Raw genomic sequence first — 21,237 nt, 5'->3', positions numbered from 1 at the left:
GTTTCGTCTTCACATTAAATGCCTTGTTCACCGGTATATGTTTTTCTATTAGATCCTGTAACTTTTCAACAAAGACATTCCATGTTTCGTCTAAACTGTCCGCGTTGTCTAGCTGATTCCGGTTGACTACTTTATCTGTTGTGATTCCCGGCTTTATGAAAGATTCGACTCGCCGTTTCTTTTTTTATTCTTTCCCTGCTGTATAGCATTACTTGTTGTTTCAAATGTTCGACGTTAAATAACAATTCTTGTATCTTAATTTGTAGTCTACTCGATCTATTTAAAGTACCGAGTTTAAACTATACCAGGTACCGAAACGACTACTTCTGGGGCACTAGGGCACTTGAACAAGAACTAACGTTATGTCTATTTATGACCGATTTGGAGTCAGCTTTAAAGTTCTGTCAATACACAGATAGTATAGTATGCTTGAAAGCTGCTTCTACTTCTACTTCTAAATGGTACTGACCAACTTCAACAATTTGAAGATAAAATGTCAGACGATGAGTGAAACATGGAAAGAGATTGTTTTTAAAAGATACGAGATGGTCTAATTTGCGTTTGATTGACGGTAGAGGGCTGATTTGAAAAATTCCGTTGTGGGGCTCGAAATAATGTCAGGTGGGAGGTTATTCCACTCGGGTATAGTTCGAGGGAAGAATGATGCCTTTCTGGTTTGGGTTTGCTCTGCATATCCTAACATTGAACACTGTAAAAAAAAAGATTTTTTTAAAAAATAGGCGTGTTTAAAAACGTAAAGCAGGTTATAATACTGTACAACTACCACTAAAACTTAAATTGATGACTTTTTAAAGTAAAAAAAATTTTTAGATGACCTGCATGCAGACTTAGTGGAAAATTGCTGAGATGTTGCCGTTACTTATAGCAGAGACGTATAATACATCTCTGCTTATAGTTATCCACCCGCTAACAGGATACATAGGAATTATTTTTAAATTAGACATTGATAAATTTAAAGAATCATTACAATTTCAGGTGTCTGTAAATAAATACTTATATTAAAACCCTTATATTATTATATAAAAAACTGTCGCCAGAAGAGCTCTACGCTATTACAGCGGCGGAAGTACGAAAATCCGGATACTGTTACCTTTTGGTTTGCATTATTACTTTTAGCCTCGTTTTCAACATTGCCCACGCTTTGGGTTTTTGTACTCGTGTCGTAAAGTGAAACAACAGATTTGTAGCAAATATGTCCTATAAAGACGCCAGAATTTACGTTGGAAATCTTCCTCCAGATATCCGGGATAGAGACATTGAAGATTTGTTTACCAAATATGGAAAAATTCTCAACGTCGATCTGAAAAACCGAAGAGGACCACCGTTTGCTTTTGTTGAATTTTCTGATCCAAGGTTGAAAACAAATTGAATTTTTATTGTTAGAAAATTGATTTGCTATTCTCACAAAAGTGCATTTTCATGTTGTTTCAGGTATTATATTAAAAGCATTAAACTGTTCAAGTAATGAGTTAGTATCCGTAAAAAATACGTGATTAAGAACCTGAAGAGCGGACTCTAATTTTACACAATTTAAATGTTAATTCTTGAAATGTAAGAATACACAGTTTCTCGAACGTGTTGAAATACTGATGACAGAAAACCGCGCAATTTTGTTAAGACTTTCAGTCGCTGGATAGTGGATACGTATAATCTAAGACTTTCAATTCCATTAAAATTAAAAGTCAAACCAAAATCAATATTGTCCGTATTGTTTGAATATTTCAGTAAAATCTATCGGACATCCCAGGACAACATAAGCGAGTCCATTTAATAACTGATAGATTACATTTTCTGTTGGTAGAGATGCTGAAGACGCCGTCCATGCGCGCAATGGTTATGGCTATGATGGTTACAACCTGAGAGTGGAGTACCCTCGGGGCAGTGGGGGATACAGAATGGGTGGAGGAGGACGAGGAGGTGGAGGAGGAGGAGGTGGTGGTGGTGGCGACAGGGGAGGGGGCAGGGGCAGCTTCGGACAGGGACGCTTTTCAGCTTCACGGAGGTCGGAGCACAGAGTACTTATATCAGGTGAGTGAAAATGATCACTCGTATTAATTATCGAATGGTCATCTTTCATAAGTCATTGTCCCTGTAGGAAGTGTCCAGATGGCACAAGAAAAACAATGTGACCTATAGCTTCTGTAGGAGTTGTTCCAGGACGCATTAAATAATGGGTAGGGAGTTGACTACAATTCTTAACACACCATCATCACCTGCGTCTGTGGTCTGTCATTCCGTCTACCTTAAACAATTCATGTTGGTGCTGCTATTTATCAGATCGTACATAAGAGGGATCTTTCTCAAATTTCACATGAAGGTTCCCCATGGCTCATAGTTATGCATCTACTAAATTCTGTCGGTAGAGTCCTCGGTTTACAATCGTTTAAAATTCTCACCTGAGTGGATGTCATTTTTGTTTGTCAGGGTATTGACTAATCAACAAGCCGTACTGATACAGACCGAAAACGGAATATATTATTCTTGCTTAGAAAATTTTCACTGCCCCTTTTGTTGATTAGTCACTACCCTTACATGCGCTCTGGTCACCCACACCAGACATCTATCTGTCAAAATGTCTTAAGTCTGGTGTCATGACCTTGGCTGTTGGTAGGACGTTAAACCCTATACAACCAAACCAAACCAAACTAACGAAAAATATGCTTGAGCATCTGTTGTTGAAGAAAATTTTGATAAAGAAATAGAAATTACACATTGGTTTACATAGATTGGTCTGTCATCCACAATACTGAATGTCTACATTAACCACAGCCTCTCGCGGTCCAAATCATTAATAACGTCTTTTCTTCATAATAAAACAGTATGGTTTTGTCATCTTACAGGCTTACCGCCAACAGGCAGCTGGCAGGATTTGAAAGACCACATGCGTGAAGCTGGCGACGTGTGTTATGCTGATGTTTACAAGGATGGCACTGGAGTGGTGGAGTACCTGCGTAACGACGACATGAAATATGCAGTCAGAAAATTGGACGACACTAAATTTAGATCACATGAGGTTGGCGTCTTTTTAGACTTTTTAAAGTCTCCGATATTAGTAGTAAATTTCACAACCATTATATACTATTGTTTTTATGGAGTTTAATAGGACTGTTCTAAAAATAGATATTGGGTGAGATTGGGTGTTACAGACAAGCCCTTTTGTCGATTTGTAAAAAAAAACCAGCTACCATTCTATTTGAGATTTTTCGTGGATATTGCTTGTAAGTTTGTTACAGCAATTTTCAGTTCTCTGGGCTATTTATAGCCACTGATTTAAAATTCTGTCGGGAGTTTTGCTTGTATTAAATCGCATCAGTGATATAACTACGCATTTGTTGGAGAATATTGTGATGCCCGATTGTAAGTTTGATAGACGATAGTTGTCCCAATTTCTTAAAGATGTACTCAAAGTTAATTTGTATTCTTGTAATTAACTAAAATGTGAATTTTGACATGCTAAATATAGCACACGCACCAATTCACAGCGTGTGTAATATAGCTTGTAGCACCCACTACACTGCATGTATACGCAAGACCAGAGAGGTGTATATAGTATATATATATATATACACGGCCAAACAGGGAGAGAAGCATCTGTGTCCTAACAGACGCATTTCTATAGTTTTGAAAATAGATGTCATTGTTAAATTGTATAACAGAATTGATGCATGGGACCTGACGACAAGATTCAGCAGTTTCAAGCACATCAGTCATATGCCCAGAGAACTACGTGGCCCTTGGCCTCTTGTTTCAAAAAAGTGCTCAAGGAACCTTGATGAACATGATGACCTTCAATATGTTTCAAGTCATGCATGCTTATTGCTTCAAATATAAGATGAATCGGTTAAACAAAATGGCCATCAGGCAGGGTTGTTTAATGTAAATTACTTTCCATCAGCAACTCTTAAGTACTACATGGATAGCTGGATTAACACATGACATGAGGATTACATTTACATTGCAATCATTCCAATGTCATCTTTTTTTTTTACGTTAAGGGAGAGACGTCATATGTGAGAGTCAAAGAAGACAGAGGATCCGGAGGCGGAGGACGTTCTCGTAGCCGAAGTCCAAGAGGGTCATCCCCACGCTACGACCGGTCACGGTCACGCTCACGATCATAGAGCCTTTCTTCACTCGGCAAAGTATATATATATATATATCTAAAAAATATGTTGAAAGCAAAGGGAGACATTTTGCGCTGTGCAACCAAACTACAGGCACAACTGATTGTTTTAAATAAAAGTGTGTTAAGATAATTTAAGAAAATTATTTCAAAATTTTGACATTAAAAATTCCAAATTTGCCTAAATTTGTGGCTGTGTTTTTACAATTTGGACCAAGGGTCAATTTCCCCACAAAGCCTGTTGAACCCATGCTTCTTTAAAATATTCGGACAATTTTCGATCTTTTGGCGTGAAAATTGGAAAATTGCTAAAAAAATAATTAAAAAGCTTTATAGATTGTGTCTTGTGTTGGGAAAATCTAAAACATGCTTTATAGATTGTGTTGTTGCTGTGTTGGGAGAGTCTAAAACATGCTTTATAGATTGTGTCGTGTTTGTGGTGGGAAAGTCTAAAAGATGCTATAGAGATTGTGTCATGTCTGTGTTGGGAGAGTCTAAAACATGCTATAGAGATTGTGTCGTGTCTGTGTTGGGAGAGTCTTAAAGATGCTATAGAGATTGTGTCGTGTCTCTGGTGGGAAAGTCTAAATGATGTTATAGAGATTGTGTCGTGTCTCTGGTGGGAAAGTCTAAACGATGTTATAGAGATTGTGTCGTGTCTGGTGGGAAAGTCTAAAACATGCCATAGAGATTGTGTCGTGTCTGTGGTGGGAAAGTCTAAAACATGCTATAGAGATTGTGTTGTGTCTGTGTTGGGAGATTCTAAAAGATGCTATAGAGATTGTGTCGTGTCTGTGTTGGGAGAGTCTAAAACATGCTATAGAGATTGTGTCGTGTCTCTGGTGGGAAAGTCTAAAACATGCTATAGAGATTGTGTCATGTCTGTGGTGGGAAAGTCTAAAACATGCTATAGAGATTGTGTTGTGTCTGTGGTGGGAGATTCTAAAAGATGCTATAGAGATTGTGTCGTGTCTCTGGTGGGAAAGTCTAAAACATGCTATAGAGATTGTATCGTGTCTCTGGTGGGAAAGTCTAAAAGATGCTATAGAGATTGTGTGGTGTCTGTGTTGGGAGTCTAAAACATGCTATAGAGATTGTGTCGTGTCTGCGGTGGGAAAGTCTAAAAGATGTTATAGAGATTGTGTGGTGTCTGTGGTGGGAGAGTCTAAAAGATGCTATAGAGATTGTGTCGTGTCTGTGGTGGGAAAGTCTATAAGATGCATTCTGCTTTTACCCTACAGGTGCTGATGAAATTCATGTTGTGAAGTTGGTGCAAAACCAGAAAAAAAATATGAAGTGATATGCAACAACAGTGTTCATGATGTCTACAGTTTTTCCTCTCGAGGGAGGTGGTTAACTGGTTTGTGCCATCCCAGGACTATACAGCAGACTTTTACTTCCTATCTAAAGGAGGGCTTCAGACTATGGTATGATCTTGCGTTGAGATATATGAACAAGTCAATGTTGGCTCATTTTGTAATTTGCTGTTTTAATGTTAAAACACATTTGACAAAACATGTATTTAAGCCTTTAAAACAACCTTTAGGGAAGATTTTAGTAAAAAAAAATGAAATGTATGACAGGAACAAAAATCCATTGTAGAAGTTACCTAACATCTGGTACAAAAAAATATATATATTGAGGGATTCATTTCAGACAATACTTCATGGCAGCACAAAGTAAACAGATAAGTTTTCACGGAATTCAGATTTTTATTCTGGTTTCTATTCATTTTTCAGTGAATTATATTATTTTGTATCCGATTTGCAGCTCACAGTACCAAAATGGCCAAGTGAGCTTATGCCACAGTGCATCATCTGTCATCCATACCTTAGTCATTGATCGTCAACTTTTCATTTAATATACTTATTACTCCAGAATGGCTGGAGCAATTTAGACTTAATTTGACATTGAGTGTCCCTGGGTCAAGCAATTTCAATTTTGTATAATTAAGGGGAGGTATCTCCCTCGGGCAGGGGGACCTTATAAAATTAAATTGGAAAATCGGAAAATTATGACCTTATTTGTCAAACAGCATCCTTTGGCCAAGGAAATTATTTTGAATTGGGACATCCCTAGGCCAAAGTGTCCTTGTCTTTCCACCCCAAGTGAGACAGTGACAGGAAAGTTTGACAAATTATCAAAATTCTACCATACCAATTTTAACAAATTGTGCAAAAATTCCAGTCACTGCCCTTACAAAATGTTATTTTACGGCTTTGGGTCAAAAAGAAACCTAAGATGGCCACCTTGGTCTGAATTGAATTTAAAAAAAATTGAAGCCGTCTCTTGGTCTAATAACTTCAGATAATGATGAGCGATACAAGCCCCATGGGCCTCTTGTTTAGATATACGAATTATATTATTGTACATGTGTTTTAAACTTATCTGTATATATGGTACTGTTATAACCAACTGCTTGGCTTCATAATAAAAAGATTTTTTTTTAATGTTGCCTAAAATAGCTTGAAATTTATACACATTATGAAAGAAAATTATTCTATGTATTTTTTAATTTTTTTTTGTCTCTGAATTTTCCTTTCATATGATGCCTTCTGTTTGAAGGTAGCATTTTTTTTCCTTCAAAAATGTTGAGTTGAATCAAAGAAAAACTTTCTGAGTTTTCTTCAGAAATATATGCCAATCTTTGTAGCGCTAAATTAATCATAGTTTTTTTTACTAAATCTAAGTGATTACCCCACAAGCAGCACTAGTATGACTGATTTTCTGTTAACTTTGATTAGAAATCAAGATGAAAGTGAAACGGGGTTTTGTTGTCTTCTTGACGATGTTACCTTAAGGATCACTTTTGATTATAAGCTTGTTGCATTGGAATGATTTTATCTCCTGTCCAGGTACGAGATCTTAATTAATCGCGGGTAAAATACAGTACACTGTATACTGACTAAATGATGTGTACTCCATACAGTCTGTCCCATTTAAGTTGGTCTCTTGATTTTTTGAAGCTCAGAATGAAATTATCCAAACAATTTTCACCATAATTATAAATACAAAGCTGATTAATACCATTAATCATTTTGAGAGACGTTCAGGAAATTTATTTAGGCAGTTTGAATGATATCGACAACCAAAAGAAAAAAGTTTAAACTTTTTCTCTTACCTTAATACTATAAACTTGACCTTGGAGTTGCATGTTCATTATAAAAAAGTAAAAAACAGATTGGCAGGAAAGCTATCAGTTTTTCAATCTTCAAAATGAAACTTCTTAAAAATGAAACTATTTTCAGTTTCAAAAATTAGGAAATTAAAAATGGGACAGACTGTTAAAACATGGTAATATTTCAACAACTGATGATCACTTCTAGCTTGATATGTTCAGACAAAAATCTTGAGTTGATTTGTCACAATCGTAATTCCTGATTAGCAAAGAGTCCAAGTATCATGGTTAATATCAGTTTTGATTCAGTCTGTGAAACAATTACGGGATTTAAGGATCATTGTTTTTAATTTAAACTCCTCGCTTATTCACCTTACAAGTGCTTGATATCGGTAACTACAGTCATCATAAATTCAAATGTCTGCGGAATAATTTTTGTACATAAAAGTGTTTGCTAATCATAATGGCATGTTAATTAATTAGGAATTGTATTATGAAATTTAGAGAAAGGAAAGAAGTGCAAGGATAATTTAATTTTTTCATTGATTTGCAATTTTTTCTTTAAGTATGTTGAACGATGCGGCATAGCATTGGTCATTTATAATCTATAGTTTGGAATAATGTATTGTTCAAATTTCCAGCATTTCTATTACATTAGCTTGATGATGATGACATTGATTCAATCATTCTACTTGAGTTATCTTTCGTTTCAGGCTTCATGATGTGTATTTTATTAAAAGGAATTTATGTCTTACTCTCTTTTTCTTTGTTTGATTTAAGGGTCTAAGCTTGTAAACTTCGGAAGGAGTGAGTTCACTCAGAGGATGAAAATTGAGATTATGTTATTGGATTCAATCTTTGGAAAAACTACCCCCCCAATTCCACTTGGATAGAATCTTTTGGAACCCCTCCTCGGGATTGTGGGCAAAGCTTTATTGGATCAACAATACAGGAAAAAAATCCCCATTTTATCGACCAAAAAACGGATAAAAAATCTTTTGGATCCTCTCTTTGGATTACCTGGAAAAATAATATTTCTTTGGAAAAGTGGGAAAATTTCAGGATCCAACTCTATCCAAATTTCTGAAAGGGGAGAGAGAGCTCTTGGGATCTAGCACAGGGAGAGGTGGAAAAAAAGAAACAGGATGGAATGGTTATTTTCTTGGAGAATGTTTAAAAAAAAAATGTTGAATTTGTTTTTACATTGAGAAGTATAACTTCACCTTCTTCTCATTAAAATTTTAGTTTTCCTGAAATTCTTCAAAAAAATCCATTTTTATTTGATCATGACTTTTTTGTTTATCTGAAAAGATCATAGTTGAGAAATATCAAATTTCACAAACATTGAAAAAATATTTTATAATTGAAAAGAAAAAATTTAAGCTACTTAAAGGAACCTCTCTGTGTTTGGAAAACATCCCCAATGGCCAGGAAAACTGAATCCAATATCAAATCAAAGGATCTTTTGGATCTTTGGATGGTGGTAGGATCGCTATAGGATCAAGCTGTGTACCGGCTGGGATTGCTAGAGTACACAGTAGGATTGCTATAGGATCACGCTAGGAGGGAAGGATCTGGAGGTGACCCTATTCTCTAGGTTCTAGGATCACTACAGGGCCTATCTAGGATCGTTGACGGATCTTGGGATACGTCTTGGCTAATGATAACTAGGATCGATGACGGATATTGCACGGATCTTAGGATATGTCTTGGCTAATAATAACTAGTATCGATGACGGATCTTGGGATACGTCTAGCTAATAATAACTAGGATCGCTGATGGATATTGCACGGATCTTAGAATACGTCTAGCTAATAATAACTAGTATTGTTGACGAATCTTAGGATACGTCTAGCTAATAATAACTAGTATTGTTGACGAATCTTAGGATACGTCTAGCTAATAATAACTAGGATCGCTGACGGATATTGCACGGATCTTAGGATACGTCTTGGCTAATGATAACTAGTATCGCAGTCAGGTCTTGCTCGGAATATGCTTGGGATATGTCTACCTTAGAATTGCTAGGATTGCTGACAGCGACAGATCTTAAATGAAACGCTGACAGATTTCATCAAGCGCCTAGCTAAGAATTACTAGGATTGATGAGGGATCTTAATCAAATTGCCGAGGGATCTTAATTAAATCGCTGGCAAATCGTAGAATACAGTTTGCTAAGAATTACGAGGATTGCTGAGGGATCTTAATAAATTTGTTGAGGGATTTTTATTAAATCGCTGACATATCTAAGGATACATCAGCTAACTAAAAATTACAGGATCTTACTGGTCTAGCTGAAGGATCTTCCACATTTAATACTGGGATTGCCGCAGATTTTTTTCTTTTTTTTTTGGTTTAAAAACCCCAAGTGAGAGTTTAAATGATCTTGGAACAAAATGATATTGAGTATTTTTAGGTGCTACAGTATCTTACTGGGAGCAAAAGTTCAAGGTATTGGTCTAGCCGAAAGAAACATCTTGGGATTGTAGCTAAGAAATGATGGGATCTATACAGGAAATTTTTCAGTTAATGAAAGGAATTTTGAAACGAATTTTTTGAAGTTCATATGATCACTTTTAACATCTAAAACATATGGTCAGAAATACTAGGATTTCCTGAGGAATTGTGTCTAGAAATTGCCAGGATCGCTTCGTAATCTTGGGATAACCTGAGGAGTAAGATCACTACATATCTTTGGATTTCTCTAGTGCTAGCATCTGTTTTGGATCTTGGATATATTATATACATCTAAGAATTACTAGGATTGCTTCAAAATCTTGGGATAGCTTGGGAAAGGATAAAGATGCTATAAATGTCGTTGGATTCTTCTAGTGATAAGATCTATTCAGGATCTTCGAAAACAGTTATCGCAAAGAATTGCTTGGATCTCTCCAGGATCTTTGGATATCTCTGGGAATTACAAAGATCTCTAAATATTTCTTTGGACTCGTTATAGCGATTCAATCTTTTCCGGATCCCTGGATGCATATATAAGATAAATTCTAGGATTGCTTCTGGATCTTGGGATATCTGGGAATTACACAATCTCTCACTGTCATTGGACTTGTAACGATGGGATCTGTTCTGGATCCTTGAATACATTACATTACTAAGAATTGCTTGGATTGCTACTGGATCTTGGGATATTTCTGGGAATTACAAAGATCTCTAAATGACCTTGGACTCTTCTAGCTGTAGGATCTGTTCAGGATCTTGGATTGCATATATCGCTAAACATTGCTTGGATTTCTTCAGGATCTTGGGGGAATCCATTTAGCTCTACTAGGATCAGTGATGCATTATGGGATATGCCCTACTAAAAGTTAGGATGGCTAAGCAGTAAGTTATTACACAAATGTACTGTCTGTGCTAGTGCAATGAATGACTGGTGTTCATCTAGAACAAGTATAAAGTTTCTATATATCTTTCAAAAAATGTCTCGGTCAGTAAAACGTGCATGTAAAAGAAAATATGATTGGAGCTATCGGCTGGTACAAAGCCAATAAGGATGTGAATATGTTCAGGCACACAATAAAGCAATGCAACATTTTCCAGTTACAACAACCCAAGACACTAAACTAGATGACAGCACGGGGCTCTTCAAACTAGGGATGGACATTTAAACTAGGGATGGACAATATTGCAGTATTTGTACAGCAATAATGCATGGCAATATCATTTTGAAATGGCAGATATATAATTGTTTTTACAGAAACATTATTGAATCAATATAATCCAAAATATTCTTGTTATTTGTAATGACCTCTAAACTATAATTAATTCATTCACCCCTGAAGACATTTGAACTCTTCCAATTCAAAGGTTGGAATAGTACATTATGAAATTTCAGTGGTGAATGAGTTGATCATTGAAGCTTGCTGAAGTGATTGCTCACTTTTGATAATTTCTACATAAAATTATAAAACTGAATTGTAGTGTACTGCCCTAGTTCTGATACCAATATCCATATTGCTGCCATATCTGACCTAACTGACAACCCTTTCCCCTATCAAAGTCGGATACATTGTCCTGTAACGTAATATACCCAGTATGTTCTCTGCAATGAAATGTTGACTAAGTCCATGGATACAGTAAAATAGAAAGTTCAGTATTTTGGATAAAACTGACGTATCAATAAGCAGATTGGCGGTGTCTTGGTATGTATTATGTGCCCACTTTCGGTCGGAACATATAATGGTGGGTGTAGTCCTGCCTGTCCAACATTAAGTTTGTTCGCAGCTTCCCGACTTAAGAGCTGCATGAACCAAGTTGCATGAAGCATCTCGGACCAATATGCTTTGTCAACCTCTGAAGGACTTCACACCTACAAAATCCAGACACAATGCTGGGAAGATGTGCTTAATCCTGGCAAAAGCTTTCAACCAAATTTCTTGTAACTTAACAAACATTCCAGTCATCTGTCTCACAGGCCATATTGAAGGCAAGTACATACTTGGGCGGATGTATTATGAACTATTCGCAGAAACTAGTGTTCTCCTAAATTCTCCAAACAGCATCAAGTCTGATAGAAAAATTCACTGCTTTATCTTGTATGGTGAAAGGAAGTCAAATAGTATTAAAAGGATCATCTTGTAATGGTGTTCTTGGTAATTATCAATATCTAGCTAAATAATATGTGATCAAAGTTATGCTGAAGGATTAAGATAAATGCCATCATGCATGCAAGTATCGTTCGATTTTAAAATGTATGCAGTACAGATTAATTTCCATTGGAGTAAATTAAGCTTAAATGAAAAGCCAGATTATGGTGACCGCTACCTTTAAAAAGCATGCAAGTGATTCCTTGCAGTAACTTACAGTAAGTATGTTTTATATATTTGTATAAGAAGTATTGAAAAATAAAAATATATAAAAAAAACATCTATATTTTGTCATGAAGTTGTCAACAGCTGGTCTTTGATGGAACGGTTTTTGACAGGTGATAATATATTAAGTATAATATGTGCAATAGTTCTGTGGAAATTCAAAGCTCATTCAAAATACAATATATGGAAAGAAATTATAGTCGAAGTCTTAAGGTGGCTCCACACTTTCGCAATTAACCAGCAAAATTCGTTGAAACTTTCATATAATGGTTATGCAACTATGTAGAGTTAATTTTATGAAAATCTAAACATTCCGATAGTTTGGGGAATTTTTTGGAAAAAATACCAAAAAATTGAATTTTCGCCACTTTTAATATTTTCCGGTTTTTTTGTGTGTGGCATTGTTCGGAACAATAAAAACAATAAAAAAATGAAAAGAAGCATTTATAATTAATCCTACAAATATTTTATTTATCGCAAAATATGTAACACATGTTACACAAAGTGTTTTTTATTGAATTTGAACGGATAAAAGTGATTATCTACAAGCTAAAAGCAAACAGGACACACAGATCTATACATATAGAGTGGGAAATTGAACAAAATATACACAATGGCTTTATAATTAATTTATTTTACATTTTACAATCACTTTGATCCGGGTGAGAGTTATCTTCCTTGAAAAAAATCGGAACTTTTTGCAGAGGGATGACATTTACACAATGACAGTTGTCTCTGTTTACATATAACAAATGATGGAAATAAATCAAAAATATGATATCAAAATTATCAATTTATTGTTCTTTAATGGAACCAAATTACCCTCAGTCATGTACACTTTGGACATCATTCCACAGTCCGCTAACTCACGGTATATTTATAATTACATGTCAGGTACATATGTGACCAGAGGCTATCGCATGGTATGCCGTTCTCACGTGCCCTCACACATGCATTTCATAGGTATCTTGATATTTTACAAAACATTATTTTCACAGAGTAAGTAGACTACATTTGTAAACACGATTTAATCGACAGAGCGAAACTCCCTCAGCTTATGAACTCGTGTAAGCACGTGATATGCACATATGAGGTTGGTACGTCCGCATTCCATGTGTTTCCTATATGACCTTCTTGAGGTCGTCTGGTCTCATGTCACTGTCTTCCCGTGAGTCTGTTTATGTCAATGAATTGGAAAGCTTTATTCCTGAAGTACGTGTGATTATACATTTCCCGGTAAAATCTCGATATCGGGTGTTGACATATCATCGGCACGCACGTGTACTATTGTTTACCAGGGGCCTGTTCGTTTATGCGGAACAACCGGTTTGACCGTTTATAAATGTAACAATTCCGGGTATAAATCCTGGCGGACCTACAAATGTGTATGCAAGACTTGCAAGGCTTTCTCAAGGCTCGCCTGAAAGCAGCATCAGATAACTAGGTCTTACCTTATTTAATAAACGAACAACAGTGGTCCGATCGGTTTGACCGTTTAAACGCAAACGGCCCAGGTGTTACTATAATTTGCACTACGATATTGAGTACCCGATACGCAAAACGGAAATGACGACACGGTGTACATGCACATTTCGATCAAGATAATTGAGTCCGAGCTGTACTTTTTCCGGAAGTACGTCACGAAAATGGACGCTGATGACGATGTGTCGAGCCACCTTAAAAGAATTCAATGGAGAAATTATTGTGTTCCTAGCCTAGTGAAAAATCAAATTCATTTAAACCTTTTGAAAAGTTCACAATTTTTTTATCCACATTTAAGGGAGGATCATGAAACTTGGTGTGTACATCAGTCATACTAAGGCGATGTGCACTGTACCAAATTTAGGGCACACAACCCCTTATTTACCTGGTTATTGCCCTTTGCTAAAATCTCATGTCGGAGCATAACTTTGCCCGCATTTAAGATAGGATCTTGAAACTTTCACTAGGTATGTACACGGTACCAAATTGAGGGCCCAATAATTACAGAGTTATTGCCCTTTCCTAAAACTTTGCGTCTGGATCATAACTTCAGTCGCACTAAGGTGATGTGCACTGTACTGTTTTCAGGGTATACCAATATATGTGTCAAATCTAACCAAATGCGAAATTCACAAACAGGAAAAGCCTCCAATAAAATGGACACATTTAAAATTATTCGAAGGAATATTTAAATATATGAAAATGTGACGAATAGAAACTACAATGTGCTGTATTAATTACTCGGTAAATTTGAGAACTATTCTATAGGATGTTGTGAAAGGAGAAAACCAGGAATATATACATTAAACAAATAAATAAAAATATACATTTGATATAGCGCCCTATCTATCTAACACAGACCTGTTTACCCTTTTGTTTGCCAAAGAGGAATTAAAGTGTAGTTTGACATAGGTTAGTGTAGTTCTTCCATGCTTGCAAGGCCAGCATTCGAGCCGCATAGCGGCTAGGCAGGGGAGGGGGCGCATTAGGAATTTGAATTCCTAGGTGCTCCGAGGTGAATTCTGGTGTATCCCGATAACTTTTTAAGTGACAATATCAAATAAAAAAGTGATAATATCAAATAAATAATTGGTACCATTTCAGATGATTTTTTATTTCTTTTTTGTTCTTATTGCAAAATAAAGTTATACAAAAACCATTGGGTCAAATCTGTCGGCAGTATTTCATGAAGATTTTAGAGACCTGTAGTTCTGAGTTGTATTGTGTTTACATTGTATATATATACTATGACATGTTAAATGTAAAACCAAGGGCCTGAAGATGCTAGTGTTCAGTGGCCTTTTCAAACTTCCTTTAGATTTATATATCTCGACAAACTACTGGCTAAATAATATATCACAAGCTGGTCCTTTTAAAGTTGTAAATATATCGATAAATTATTCTTAAATTCCCTATCGCTTTGGATATGGTTCCAAGGCCAATACTTCTTCAGAAAATTGGAACCACTTCATTCCAGCAGGCAGTTGGCAAAATGTCATGTCACTAGACAGTCTAGTTCTTAGAATTTGCGAGTGCTTTGGAAGGGTCAAGGTCATTTCTTTTCAGCAAATTAAGCAGTTGACATATTATGAAGTTTTGATCTTCAGAAAAAGCCATTAGTGTTTTAACAGGTTTTACCCCCCGTGCCCCATTATTTTCTAAACCTTTGTAGCAATCATTGCAAGCGAACCACTGGCTATATGATGTGAATTTATGCCCCATGGTATTTCAGAAGATACAGTTCAACATATTTAGCCCTTGTGACCTTAAATATCAGTCGAGGCCATTTTTACCAAACGTGAAATACATATACGTACATCATTGATATTTTAAAGAGTGCTTATTCATTTTGGCCGATTTAACTATTGGTATAAATATTGACAAAATTAAATCAGAATCCAGTCATATTACTTCAAGTTATTGTGAGAAAACCTGACAAATCGGGGCGGGCAAAGTATGCCAATTCACTATGCTCATATTTTTATGTACCAGCATTTGCACATTTTGTGAGCATTATAACTAATGACAATGTTTCATCAGTTTGTGGAAAGGGTCGACCAATCAAAGTAAAGTATGCTATTAATTAACTGGAATTTTTAACTCCCCTTTGTGTATTGTATGTAATGCTTCCTGATTTTCATCCATATCCTCGATACAGCAGGGGTTATGCTCATTTCACGCTCTGTACTCCTGGATTATGTCGCAGCAAAATTGAAGGTTCAGTAAGCGCCACCTTGTGGAAGAGACAGGAATCGAGAATATTGTAGTCATGTTACAGTACACTTAACTGGCCAAATTTAGTTAGCCCAGCAATTGTCAGGATTTTTTAACCGAGACCAATTAAATAGCTAGCAGTGTTCCATCAATTTTGCTACGACATATTCCATTGGTGCAGTTATGCAGATAGCGTGCGTTAGCGTAACCCCTGGAGTATCGAGGATGCAAAATCAACTGATATTTCGGCAACTTGCATTGTTGAACCAAGAGTGTTCACAGACAGACTCTTAGTTGACAGACTGATGTTCCACTCCTTCCAAAAAAAATTGACAGGTGCATAAAAATACAAATAACCACTACATCAACAAAATACTCTTTATTCTATACCATGAAGCAAATGAAAAGAAAAAAAAACAATGAAGTAAAAGACAATTAAAATATGGACAATGTTAAAATGTGAATTGTGAATGATAAATGAATCTTGACATTTTCAAGATAACCTAGATAACTTTTTTAAAAAGTCTTTTACACATTTCTTGAAAATGTACATTAAAACTATGTATGAAAAAAAAACGTGTCGGATGATCCATGTTTCCAAATAAGTCATTTTTTCACTTTTCCTGATCAATTTGAACTAGTCCTTTTCCCCCTTCAATCAATCCAGTGGGTTTCCATATAGTCCGTGTTCAATTTAGCCCTGAATCCATGTACGGTCACTGTCACATCTGTTGTTCCTCAGGGAGAAATATATTTCCACATTTTCTAAAATCCTGGGTACATGAGTTTTTACAATAAAAAAAAAAAAGTTTTCTGAATAAAAATAGCTACATATATATAAAAACACGGTCAACATATCGCCTGTGGGAAATTGTCCTTTGGGATAAAAAAAAAAAGAAGCTCCGTGACAAAATATTTTAAACAATTGTTCTATGCATAAATTGTTAAATTGACTGTTTCTCTTCAATTCTAAATTTTCCCCAATTCATATATATATCGGAACAACAAGTTTAAAATCTTGAGCATTCATAAGTAAAACAACTGTAAGAATGGATGTATGGGCCCTAATTTACACCCAATAATATCTTGAGTTTAATGTTTACCGTTGAAGAAGAAATATTATCAGGTGTCAATCTCCTTACTCTTCGACTTTCCATCATCCATTTGGTCCCAGCCCTCATTCTTTAATCTAGATTAACCTTTTTACGTATAACCTTCACGAACAAAAAGAAACATCATTGTTGAAACAATTTTGAACTATTCTTCCTAATGTTCAGACTGATTTTTTTCATCTGATGATATCCAAATACATGTACAATCGAACATATTTTCTCAAATACAATTCTGGTTTGCCATCAAATCTTTTCCTCAAAATACCATCCAGCAAATCTTTTCCTCCAATCTTCTTTCCATGTCTACCCTTTCTTCATATCAAAATAACATTGTAAAGAATGTTGCAAAGTAAGCTAAAATAATTTTTTCAAAAAATCTTTTCCTCCAAATGCTGATCTCCATTCGGTTCCTTTATCCACGATTCTCCAAATTTTGAAGAACAAAATCCTCAAAACTCCATTCGGTCCAAAATCCATACATTTCCAAATATAAATTTTGTCCTTAACTAGCTCCTCCAATCTCCATTCGGTCCCTCCCATATCCATTTTACTTCATATTTCCAGAACTTTATCCAAAATTTCAGAAAAAATATGTCATACAGAATTTTTCCTCAAATCTCCATCCGGTCCAAAATCCATATCCTCTATTTCAACTGATCAAACTATTTCCAAAAAAATAAAAGGGGGACATCCTTCCTCCAATCTGTCCCATTTATTATCCAAATTTCCCAAATTTTCCAAATTATGGAGAAAAATCCTTCATTTCCCTCCAATCTCCATTCGGTCCTATTTCCAATTTTCCAAATTATTTCCAAATTTCAAGGAGAAAAATCCTTTAAAAAACTTTTCTCCTCTACTCTCCATTCGGTCCTATATCCTCTTTTTCCAAACAATTTTCGAAATACTGAAGGAAAAAAATCCTAATTTTATTTTCCTCCTATCTCCATTCGGTCCAAAATCCATCTTTTATCCAATTTCCCTATCCTAAATCCATCCATTCCATTATCTTATCCCACTCCTTCCAACTTCAAAAACCTTAGTGTTGAAAAATACAAAGACAAACATTTTAATAGTGCCACAAAATGTCACAAAACAAAAAACTTGATATGATATAACTCATTCACCACTGAAATTTCATAATGAACAATTCCAACCTATGAATTCGAAGGGTTCAAATGTGTCTTCTTGGGTGAACGGGTTAAAGAAACTGTAATTGCAATTTTTTTTATAATTAAACCTTTAAATGATGTCTTAAACCTTTTCATTATTCGTAAATATTTAGAACTGAAAGAAACTGATCTTTAGTTATTTTTATAAGATGTCTCCAAATCTACCTGCATACATGTCACTTCAAATGACAACGATTATTCATAAGAAAAATAATTGATATAAAAGATGAATCGCTAGAAAAATCCTTACCATTCTTTCTACAATTTTTTTCACAGAAAACATTGAATTATACCATTGCTTTTGGGTCTAAAATGACCATAACTGAAAAATTGATTAAAGTTCGCTTCAAACTTAACTTAAAAGGTGGATAAAAGTTTTCCTTCTTCATTTTCACAGAATAACCAAACTTTACTGAATGAGATAACATAGAATATCTATGGAAAAAAAAAAATGATATTAACTAACTTGGGTACCAGTAGTTCTAGTATACAACAGTTTAAAATTATTTTGTTTCAAAACTTCTTTTTTCCCCCCTATATAATTTTAACAATTTCATGATGTATTAATACAGAATAATCAAGGAAGGAACTGAAGGACAACACAATACCAAGTAATGATATGCATGAAATAAATTTGCATACCAATATCACCTCCAATGAAATGGATGTCTGGAGTAGATACAGTCACTCCCTGCGTCAATCATATCCAATTGGAAGCGACCCACTCTAGGATCCACAGCCCTCATTGGACAGAACCACTATGGACGGCCCTTGCCCAAATGATTGACAGCGGGACTGTTTATCCATGGCTGCGTAAGAAATGATTGTTATTGAAACATGATGTTACAAGAAGCAGTCTCTTTTGAAATCTTCCATTTCATAAGGCACTCCTCCTTAATGCGAGAGCAATGACACCGATCTTTTGAAATTTTTCAATCCAGAGTATAGTGCTTTAACTTTGAGGTCTAAATTTGAAGGGTATAAATTTTGAGCAACACTGTTAAATAAACCCTTTCATCACTGTAGACCATAATGGACTCATCCGTATCAATGCAGGGTAGAGTTTACTTAAGTGACCTAGGGATGAAAGGGTTAATATAGTCAACAGCATTGCAAACTTGACCACAAAGCCATTACATTTGCTTGTTTTCTTTTGCATGCACTAAATGCAAAGAACATAATCCAAGGGAAAACATGGCACTATACAAAGCTAGTTTTAGACACGGGAATATATTTTCTCAAATTTGACTTCGACTCAAGTTGAATGTCATTAAAAGTGTTTCTGGCCGAATCTTAGAACAAGCATTCTTAATACAAGTGTATAAGCTTTGTAAAAACGTATTTTACACTACCAAACATTTCTTTCAAAACCTTTATTATATAGCTGAAACCAGAAATACATATAGAACAGTAACCACGCTTGACTAAATTAGATGGATTTCCTTTTTTACGAGACAAAATATAAATGGGCCATCATAAATTCAGCCTAATGTCTTAAAGGGCGGTTCTCAACAGATATAGTGTTGTATGTCCAGGTTGAAATGTATTTTTGACCACGCCTAGTTTGACCACGCCTAGTTTGACCACGCCTAGTTTGAAGAAATGCTCTGAGATCACACTAAAATACAACAATAAGTGATGATTGCATTTTTTTAAACTCGATAGCAGTATCTGTAACACATTCTCAAAATTATGATCGAAAAAATAATAATATGATTTTCATGAAATGACACGACAACCACACCCAGTTTGTGATTCCAGCGATGATACAACATCAGGGACCCGGGGTCATCAGGATCGGGACCGTGATCGCCTCCTTCGCTGTACAGATGAGTAATCTGGTGACCCTCTTGCTGGCGACCTTCGCCTGCGAGGACTGCGGCTGAAACTTCGGCTGCGGCTCCGGGAGTACTTGCTTCGACTGCTGCTGCCGCCACCACTGCTGTTGTTCTCCTTCACTCGAATGTATGTTACTTCGCCCTGAAATAAACAATACATTGGTCTATGATACCTTGCCCTGAAATAAACTAGTCAAGGTAAACACCTTAAACATGTGAACTGGACATCTATTAAGACTAATTTTTTCATTTGGTTCTTAGGCCCGCACGCAATTCATTTTAGGGCCCTGCATTGCGGATTTCATTGTGAAAGAAATAAAAAAAAATTGTGAATGCCCCTGTCGCACTCTTAAAAAAATCCTGAAAATTGGTCTGCATGTCGTTTTTACTTGTCAGTTGCCCAAGTCTCAAAAACTTTTGAATAAAGATAAGGAAATTGATATACAGGCAAGCGGTGAAACGATTACGACTTATTAACCGCGTGTACAAATGGCACTCATTTCGGTACAAATAAGGAATGGGGAGGGGGGCAAAATTTTTCATGCGCAGCAATTTTATGTATGGTTATGGGGTGGGGATCTCAACTGTTTCCAAGCTGTGACTCAGAAACTAGGTCCCTACGGTTGTGGCCAGACCCCAGGATCAATTCTAATATCATGACTGCATTTGTCTCTTTTTGCCCAGCATTTGTATATATAGTTTTGGGGTGGGGATTTCGACCGTTTCAAAGTTATGACCCAGGGGTTAAGTCTGCAAGGGTGGGGCAAATCCTGGGGTAAATTCTAATATCATGGCTGCATTTGTCTCTTTATGCCCAACAATTGTATATATAGTTTTGGGGTGGGGATCTTAACCATTTCAAAGTTATGACCCAGGGGTAAGTCTCCAAGGGTGGGGCAGTCCCCAAGGCCATCCTGGAAGCATATGTGCATTCATCTCTTTGTAATCGGCAATTGTCTATATGGTTATAGGGTGGGGATCTCAACTGTTTCCAAGCTGAGACTAAGAAACTAGGTCCCTAGGGGTTCGGTCAGACCCCAGGGTCTATTCTAATATTGTGACTGCATTCGTCTCTGTATGCCCAGCATTTGTATATATTGTTTTAAAGTTACGGCCCAAGGACTATGTTTCCAAGAGTGGGGCCAGACCCTAGGGCCAACCTGGATGCAAATGTGCATTCTTCTCTTTATACTCAGCAATTGTATATGTGGTTATATGGTGGGGATCTCAACCATTTCCAGGCAATAAACTTTTTTTGGGCCCACCCCTTTGCCCGGGGGGTCAGCCCTACCATTTGTACAATTTTGAATCCCTGCCTCCCATGAATGCTTCC

At 36.0% G+C, this 21,237-nt stretch overlaps 2 protein-coding genes across 4 annotated transcripts in view; one reads left to right on the top strand and one right to left on the bottom strand.

The window, feature by feature from the left end:
• The first annotated feature begins 1,132 nt into the window (after positions 1–1,132).
• LOC110464632 (serine/arginine-rich splicing factor 1-like) lies at positions 1,133–8,016 on the top strand. The gene is made up of 5 exons (XM_021519961.1): positions 1,133–1,374; positions 1,823–2,049; positions 2,862–3,034; positions 4,017–4,163; positions 5,386–8,016. The coding sequence occupies exons 1-4, from the start codon at positions 1,214–1,216 to the stop codon at positions 4,140–4,142; spliced, it is 687 nt and encodes a 228-aa protein (XP_021375636.1). The 5' UTR covers positions 1,133–1,213; the 3' UTR covers positions 4,143–4,163; positions 5,386–8,016.
• Positions 8,017–16,149: 8,133 nt separating this feature from the next.
• The window catches only part of LOC110464624 (serine/arginine-rich splicing factor 1-like), a 13,921-nt gene continuing 8,833 nt past the window's right edge, over positions 16,150–21,237 (bottom strand). The window contains exons 4-5 of one of the 3 annotated variants that reach the window (XR_002464519.1): positions 18,709–20,046; positions 16,150–17,932 (exon numbers count right to left, since the gene is read on the bottom strand). Coding sequence is in view for 2 of the 3 variants with exons in the window: in XM_021519952.1 (XP_021375627.1) it covers positions 19,858–20,046 (189 nt within the window). In the remaining variant the exon portion in view is untranslated. Of the gene's footprint in view, positions 20,047–21,237 lie in introns of all 3 variants that reach the window. The other 2 variants (XM_021519952.1, XM_021519951.1) reach the window with 2 other exon arrangements.

The sequence above is a fragment of the Mizuhopecten yessoensis genome, unplaced genomic scaffold (assembly GCF_002113885.1).
Source record: "Mizuhopecten yessoensis strain PY_sf001 unplaced genomic scaffold, ASM211388v2 scaffold11017, whole genome shotgun sequence".
Taxonomy (NCBI): domain Eukaryota; kingdom Metazoa; phylum Mollusca; class Bivalvia; order Pectinida; family Pectinidae; genus Mizuhopecten; species Mizuhopecten yessoensis.
This window is presented reverse-complemented; position numbering and strand designations above follow the sequence as displayed.

Coding starts and splice junctions, on each gene's coding strand:
- LOC110464632 (XM_021519961.1), top strand. CDS start 1,214: ATGTCCTATAAAGACGCCAGAATTTACGTTGGAAATCTTCCTCCAGAT. Junction 1,375..1,822: donor GTTGAATTTTCTGATCCAAG/GTTGAAAACAAA, acceptor TTCTGTTGGTAG/AGATGCTGAAGACGCCGTCC. Junction 3,035..4,016: donor CTAAATTTAGATCACATGAG/GTTGGCGTCTTT, acceptor TTTTACGTTAAG/GGAGAGACGTCATATGTGAG.